Source organism: Scylla paramamosain, chromosome 43 (assembly GCF_035594125.1).
Source record: "Scylla paramamosain isolate STU-SP2022 chromosome 43, ASM3559412v1, whole genome shotgun sequence".
NCBI classification, from domain to species: Eukaryota; Metazoa; Arthropoda; class Malacostraca; order Decapoda; family Portunidae; genus Scylla; species Scylla paramamosain.
Genome location: NC_087193.1, coordinates 6,641,860 through 6,650,105, shown reverse-complemented (window position 1 = coordinate 6,650,105; position 8,246 = coordinate 6,641,860). Strand labels below are relative to the sequence as shown.

The window sequence follows — 8,246 nt, the reverse complement described above, 5'->3', positions numbered from 1 at the left end:
GAACCCACCCAGAAAGAAAACCACCTCATTACACATAAAACTGTATTTTATACCAATGATAATAATGACAGTGGGGGGCCTGGAGCACGGCCCCACCTCACACTCACACACGCTCACCTCACACGGGCCTTGGCAGCACAACCCAAACAAAACGCTGATATGCTGGGAGAGTCAGGCGAGGGTCAGCTTCATAAAAAAATAATTATTGTAAAGTTTGACGGAGAAGAGAAGGGAAGGGTGCGAGCGGACGGCGGCGGGGAGGGGAGGGCCTTCCCTGACCTTCACCTTGGGGTGTGTTTATTTCACGATGGTCTGGTTACCCTCCCAGGAGCTCAAAGCTCATAGAGATTGAACTATGGGTAAAGCTGGGGCGTCATACGCACACAACCCTCCCCCTTGCTCAGAGGAAGAGAGTAACCACCACCATGAACCATCCTTAATGACCTGAGTGGGGTTCAAACCTACGCCTGTCGAATGACAAGCGTGGACGCTCTCCACTGAGCTTGGGGTGGTGTGTGTGTGTGTGTAATTTGATGATGAATGAGTGAACCTTTCGGATGTGGTGGTGATGGTGAATGTTTCAATGCTTGATATGGACTGACGACAACCATGAACATGCTGCGGTTAGTCTGACTTTCATAGTAGAAGCGATGGTGGTTCTATTATTATAGAACATTTCTATAATTTCTTATGATTTATGTTAAAGTTATCAAAGGAACAACTACTATTAAGCTCTTTAGAACTTGTAAGCTTGTCTCTGCTTCAGTTGGAACCTCAATAACTCCAGAAATATTCGGCAATAAATAAAAAACAATTTAATAATTTAAGAACCGCTCAACAGCTAACGACTTTCTTGGTCACATTCCACAGCAAACGTAATAAACTCCCCGTGGGCAACTTGAGGTACTTGCACTGCAAGCAACACAATCCCTCGCCCACTCAACACACACACACAGCACTCTGAACCTCAGTGTCTATCTAGCTATCAATGCCTGGTGCTTCTGGGAATGGCTACAAGTCAATGAAGTCCAGTCCTGGCACTCCCTCCTTTAAGGCTCTAATAATTTTATCCTCCTAAACTCAACCAGTAACTTCTTTCACACAGCTCTTTACTCGCTTCTCTATTCTTTCAGAACCTTTCCTGCTCTTTGCTGATCCTTTTACACTGCGATATACGTGTCAAGGAATGCTTGTACATATGTATGGAGGTGCCTTGTACCAGCCACTACCTAAGATGGTGTTGTCAGTCTACAGGTAATGGGAACACCTCAAACCATTACAATTCATAAAGGATCAATACTGCCAATAGTCATGTCCAGTACGTGGTGCTTCACAAGATAATGTCATATGCGGAGAGAGAGAGAGAGAGATCACAAGATAATGTCATATGCGGAGAGAGAGAGAGAGAGAGAGAGAGAGAGAGAGAGAGAGAGAGAGAGAGAGAGAGAGAGAGAGAGAGAGAGAGAGAGAGAGAGAGAGAGAGAGAGAGAGAGAGAGAGAGAGAGAGAGAGAGAGAGAGAGAGAGAGAGAGAGAATGTATACATGATAATGGTAATGTTAAAAATGTCTAAAACAAACATCCACCAATTCACGTGGATGCCTCTGTACAATAAGTGGAAACAACTTAAGATGAGAGTAGGAATGAGTGGCAGGGTGGCGGGATGGAGTGACATGTGGGGCGTCCTAAGGCTATCCTACACTTTGTGCTTAGGAGGATGGATGGTTTGTGCCATGCCGGTCTGCACGTCACCGCCGCCGCTACTCCTGTGAATGGAAGGAAGAGGACAGGACAGACAGTACAGTGCTTGAGCAAGGAAGAAGCTGCCGCCGGCCCACAGCCAACCCTGACCTTATCTGTCTACTCTATGCACAGCTAATCTCATTTATTTCTGTGATTGCATACAGTCACTTTATTGCAGTCTCAATACTCAATTTCACATAAATGTTTTGCTTTTCAAAAACAATTTACTGATCAAAATTTGGCTTGAAAGTGGAATGAGTCCTAAGAGTTATTCATTATTCAGAGTCCACATAGCAGTGTCACACACCTGATGAAGCCCCATCAAATACTCTCTCTACAATACTGCATAGTCGGAAACTCAACATAAATAAAACTTTACATATAAAATGCTATAGTACCTCATAAAATACACATTTCCTAAAAAATGTAACAAAACGGTCCAGTCCTGAAACAGTTCATCTGGTAGACAGTTGTTGGCTCACGACTCCTCACGACACACACATATAAATAGCTTGCTCCACACGCACCCTGGCTGGCATAAGGCTGTCCCAACCTCAAAAGAATGCATAAAAGTGCATTAAGTTTTGTCTTCACTCCTCAGTCCCTCCGGCCACTGTGGCAGCCCCACGGCGCCCACCTCACCACTACTGTCTTGTTGGGCAGAGTCACGCACCGCTGCAGGACCCGGAGACGAGTGAAGCACTTTCTTGCCGTGGAAGGTTCAACTGTCTTCCACTTTGTAAAATACATACACTTCTTGTACAAATGTTTCCTTTGTAAAATACTTCTTTAAACTATCTAGCCTTAAATACTACTTGATTTTTATGTTTTTTTTAAGTTAGTCTCAAAATAAACAATTGAATTTACTGACAGAAATATTTTACACTACAACCCCTTCCGTTTGCATCAAGATGGGAGGCAGTTGCACCAGAGGGAGAGAGAATACTTCTTAACTTTTATAAACAGTCAGGAGGTGTAAAACGTGTGTCTCGCTGTACAAGTAACCTAGGCTATGTACACCCAGCAGTGGGGGGGGGGAGATGGGGGGTCACTGGGAGCCAATCACACACTGCCACCTCCCAGGGGCTCACAGGTCACCTTCCTAAATCTTTATGTACAATTTGGCTACAGGTGAGTGAACAAACTGGCGCTGCTCTGTACACTATCTGGAGCACTGGGGGGGCAGCGGCTCTTGGCCTCTTAAGAGTTGGGCCCACCTGGCTTGTACACCACTGCCTTATTAGTTTACATTACTCGAGTTGCCAGCACCGCAATGCTGAAAACCGGTTAATAATAAAAGGCATAAATATCCAATATGAAGTACAATCTGTCACTCATTTTATCACAGACAATCCTGCTTGGATACTAGTCACTAACAATGCACTGGCTAACCTTGCCCAGCCTGACGGACCAACAGCCCACCTGCCTACGCTCGCCCAAGAGTGTGATTCAGCACAACGTACAGCCGGTCGCCGCGGCTCCTCCCAGTCTGCCGAGGTGGTCCGACCGTGCGTCCCTCTCCCTAAGGCAGGACTGTTTTGATTGCATTGTGGTGGACTCCTGGTCAATAAGTTAAGTATATATATATATATACATTGATCTTTGAGATAATTCAAGTTTTGTGAGGTAACACCTTCCCTTTGAGCATTAAGAAAATTATGCATCAGCCCTACTGTAATAATGCTTTGGTTCGTCTGCTCTGCCTCCCTGATCCAACACGCGCCAGCACTACGCTACAACCCGCAGCTCATTGTAAGCCTCTTGAGAGTCACCCAGGCACAAACTCACTCACCATAAAAATTAAATATTAAAATTCTTAACAAAATATTTCATCAAAACAACCACGAGGCTATTCGTTATTAGGTCATTTCCAAATTACAAATGGTTAGGAAAATTCTGCCTCTTGTTGAATTTTCATGAAGTAATTTTTAGAGATCCTTGAAATTAGAATCTGAATTAGTGGTTAAAATTTATATAAAATACAGAACAATTACAAGAACACTTTTCCATAAAACAAACCATGATGTAATTTCATTCAAGAGCACTTTTTTGTAGTCCGGCGAGGAGACACTTTCTGTAAAGCCCAACAATTGCACCACAGCTCAAGGAAATACTGATATCAAGACACGTTATCCTTGCCCTTGGGACATCATACGAGGGCAGCCATAATGTTGTACAGGTGGGCAAGGACCTGCATGTGGAGGGGCAGGCATGACCTCCTGTCCTGCTTTGCTGGGTCCAGCACCAGCCATGACAGGCCATTGTAGCCCTCAAGCACGTATCTGGGGAAGGACAAAACAACTCAATGACTTGCCTGCCACTCTGGGAAGAGAATATGAAATGTTACACATACCAAACCAAATGACATTAACAAAAACTCTACAACCAAACCTCTATAATGTTTAAGGATTAAAACCATGACAGATGACAGCCACTGGTGGAGGCAACACACTCATTCTGTGAAAATTCTGAAACTCACTCTCACTCTCTCTCTCTTTCTCTCTCTCTCTCTCTCTCTCTCTCTCTCTCTCTCTCTCTCTCTCTCTCACTCACTCACTCACTCACTCACTCACTCACTCACTCACTCACTCACTCACTCACTCACTCACTCACTCACTCACTCACTCACTCACTCACTCACTCACACACACCTGAGGACATCTGTGGTGTAGGAGGAGTCCAGGGGGTGGACTTTATTGTTGGTGTTGTGCACAAACTCCTCTGACTGAGTGATGCCTGGGGAGTGGAGATGGAGGGCGGACTTAAGGAACACAGGACAAGAGCCCTCCAGGTGAGGGCAAGCAGACCAGAACCAGCGGGGCAACCGGCCTGTCGAGGCAGTAGAAACATAATAACCGAGGGCAAGTGGTTGCTGCAGCACCGAGCCACGGCCATCCTCCTGGGGGTCCACCAAAACCACACCATTGGACCGTGCCTGTCCAGAAAACTGAGAAGGGCTGGTCCGGCCTCCAGCCCCCATGATGGGGCTGGAGGGCTGTGAGAGGGAGTCCCGGTGGCCGCCCCCATCCTCCAGCTGGTCGTCTTGGTTGGGGCCAGTGTCCAGCATGAGCAGCTCGTTGATGCTGAGGCCCATGGGCATGCCATCCATCACTACATCTATGTCGTTTTCCACGTCGTTGTCCAGCAGCAGGTCTGCATTCTCATCAAACGTCTGCTCGTCTTGGAACATCTTCTGGGCAGACTGCAAAGCGAAAGGAGTTTACATTAGTTTGTCGTGCAACATCACTCTGGAAATCAAAATATTTCATGAAAGAGTCTAATGTCAGTATTAGTTTCACATAAAAATTGCATAAAAAATAAAAGAATAACATGACTATACACAAAACAAAATACAGTGCCTGACACTGAAAGTGGGCACAGCAAAACACCAACCTGAGTTTTGGCTGAGGTGGGAAACACTAGTATATGAGTACAGGTGAGGTCTTCAGGCGTAGACAGGTTGCAGTTCTGGCTGTTCTGGCCAAACCTCTCATCAGGCGTGAACATGTCAGGCATCATGCGGAAGGACGAGTCTGCTTCTATAGAGACCAGGCAAGCAGAGAGGATACATGGCGCGTCCCCAGGGAAGAGATAAGCACATTGTTTGCACATTTCCTTCAAGTTCTTCGATGCCTGGATGAGGGACTTGCGGGAGAGCAGGGAGGACCACCCCTTCAGTTCCCCGTGCCCCATCCTTCCCAGCCGCCCCACAATGAGGCGCCAAGGGTGCACCCCAATGGACATGACACTCAGGATCCAGTCCATCAGCTTCTTGAGGCCAATGCGCCGCGCTGAAGCTTTCTTTCTTCGCGTCCTGCAGAGCAAACACAGTCAACTCTCACTGCCACATTCCTCTACTGACACTTCATGAATGTTTACCACTCTTCTAAAACTACACAAAATGCATTAGGCTGGGCATGCAAACAATGCTAATTACCTGATGCCTAAAAAAACAGTAAAACAAACTATAATCTGGATGTTTATTTTTGAGCAAGTTTGTGTGTGTGTGTGTGAGTGTGTGTGTGTGTGTGTGTGTGTGTGTGTGTGTGTGTGTGTGTGTGTGTGTGTGTGTGTGTGTGTGTGTGTGTGTGTGTGTGTGTGTGTGTGTGTGTGTGTGTGTGCGTAAGTTTGGGGTTCTGAATGATTCTAGTATCTATCAAGGATATCTACGCTGCACTTGTTTCAGAGATTATAGTGTTTTGCAAAGTTACAATTTTAGTTGCAGCTGGTACAATGGTGTATAGGCATGAGGAGGCTGTGCCATGCAGCTTACCTGTTGGGAATCTCTATGCTGATGGTGACAGTTTCAAGGATTTCCCCAAGGTCATCTGTTGCAGTGGCCAACAACCACCGCTGATCCTCAGAGAGGCAGTAGGTACAGTTGAGTATGGTGGACTTCTCCCTTGGCACCCCCAATGCCTCCTGTGCTTCCCTGTAGGTGCCACGGCTCTCCTTGATGGGAGCCAGGATGTAGGCCGGGGAGAAAATGTGGTATGGGGCGAGGCGCTTCTCCTCAGCGGCAAGCTGTTTGGACCACAGGGTTGAGAGAGGGAGTAATTAAAGGATATGGAACAGAAGAGGGACACAGGCACATAAAAACCCAGATATAAGCTAAGGAATGAGTATCTAATATTCAAGACAACATAGGTAAAATACAAATTGTTAATGAAGATGTAAGAGAAGGTAGATACAGAACCTGGATGCAGACACTCACACTAGCTTCCTTTGGCTTGAGGAAGGCATCATACACAGCAGCAGGACCAAACCCAGTGAGGGACTTCACTGAGGCATTGTGGGTTAGTGTCCTGCGGCACTGCATGAACACCGAGAACGCCAGGGACTTGAGTTGGTCGATGTGACGGGAACGGTCATGGGAATCACTCGCTAGCTCCAGGATGCTCTCCAGGGAGATGATCTGTAGAGCAGAGCAAGTGTGTGAACACAGAGCAATTGAAACAGAGCTCATGTTTTCTGATGGCTGGCTCTGATTACTTACACACCAAAACAAACACCTTGCAACCATACTTGTAACTCCCCTTCACCCTAAGTCATGGGACTAGTAAGGTTTGGCCACAGACCTGGAGGTACACATTGTTCTGCATGCTCTCCGGGAGACCCTCCAGCATGTGTTCATAGCAGCGCAGGAGTCCCAGGGTCACCAGGCGGTGCATGTCAGGATGGTCCTCCCCCACGTTGAAGGGGTCCACTAGGTATACCAGGATGGCAGGCGGGGGAGAGTCATCCTCGTCCGGCTCGTTGAGGCTCGCGCCGGATCCCAGCACTGTGCTACTACTCTGCTAGAGGAGGAGGAGCTGCTGTCTCATGTTGTAGTACACTCTGCTGTCCCTCACACATTACAAATGTAATAAATGTCTTCCACACAACAAAGAACAATTCACTCTCTCATTTACAACATTAATGGCACTCATGAACATTTCCTTCAGCAACCAATTTTATCCATTCTGTCATTATGTTCTGCCTACTTCAGAGTTTTCCTTCTTATCCCTTCTGCACCCCATAATTCACTCCTATAGCTCACTTTCCAACACATGTGATCTCATAAACTTCAACTCTTCCATCATTTCAAGCCATTTTATGAAGTGTCACCTCTACCATCGCTTCAAAACCTTAAGCCAATGTAAGTAATAGAATAGCCCAGGTAATTCTGTTCCTCCATTCACCATCAAATTCACAGAGAACTCTCCTTCTGGTTCTATTGCTGCACCTTTATAAATTTTACACATGTATTTACTGAAAAACAACGCTACCATTCATCTCACAATTAATGTGTCTCACAACACAAGGGGGCAGTCACAGCCTGCCCTCTAAAGACAACTCTCTTCCTCCACACAAAACTACAAGCACCTAATAACACGCACACCCTTCACTCAAAAATTTTAAAATCATCATGGCGACTCCTACACCAGCCTCGGAGTCCCCATCTGGGGAGGGGACCACAAATGTCCCCAGATCGGACTGCCTTTCTGTCGACGACCCTAAGTGTCTTGACACCCCCCTCAACTTTTCTTCATTAACTTCTGCAACATTCGCGGTCTAAGATCTAATTTTCAATCTGTAGAACACCACCTCTCCTCTTCTAAACCTTATCTTCTTTTCCTCACTGAAACTCAGGTGTCTGAGGCAACTGACAGTAGCCCCTTTTCTGTTCCCTCCTACTTTCTCTATCCTCATTTTCGATCCAAAGCTGGATGCTGTGTTTATGTGCGCAATGACTTAACCTGCTCTCGTGCCCACGCTCTTGAATCTTCCGAGTTTTCCACCATCTGGCTATGACTACAGAGTCACTCTCATACTAAATTTATCTGTGCTGTATACCTCTCTCCTAACTCCTCTGACTATAAGAAATTCTTTGACTACTTAACTTCCAAAGTGGAGCACATTCTGACCCTCTTCCCTTTTGCAGAGATCTCCATTCTTGGAGATTTCAATGTTCACCACCAGCTTTGGCTTTCCTCTCCCTTCACTGACCATCCTGGTGAACTAG

At 46.3% G+C, this 8,246-nt stretch overlaps 1 protein-coding gene across 1 annotated transcript in view; it reads right to left on the bottom strand.

The window, feature by feature from the left end:
* Positions 1-28: 28 nt before the first annotated feature.
* LOC135093596 (mediator of RNA polymerase II transcription subunit 13-like) overlaps positions 29-8,246 on the bottom strand; it is a 57,622-nt gene continuing 49,404 nt past the window's right edge. Inside the window, 6 exon segments of the mRNA XM_063992989.1 lie at positions 29-4,023; positions 4,393-4,943; positions 5,135-5,555; positions 6,015-6,265; positions 6,456-6,656; positions 6,820-7,038. Of these exon segments, the coding sequence (XP_063849059.1) occupies positions 3,891-4,023; positions 4,393-4,943; positions 5,135-5,555; positions 6,015-6,265; positions 6,456-6,656; positions 6,820-7,038 (1,776 nt within the window). The 3' untranslated portion in view covers positions 29-3,890.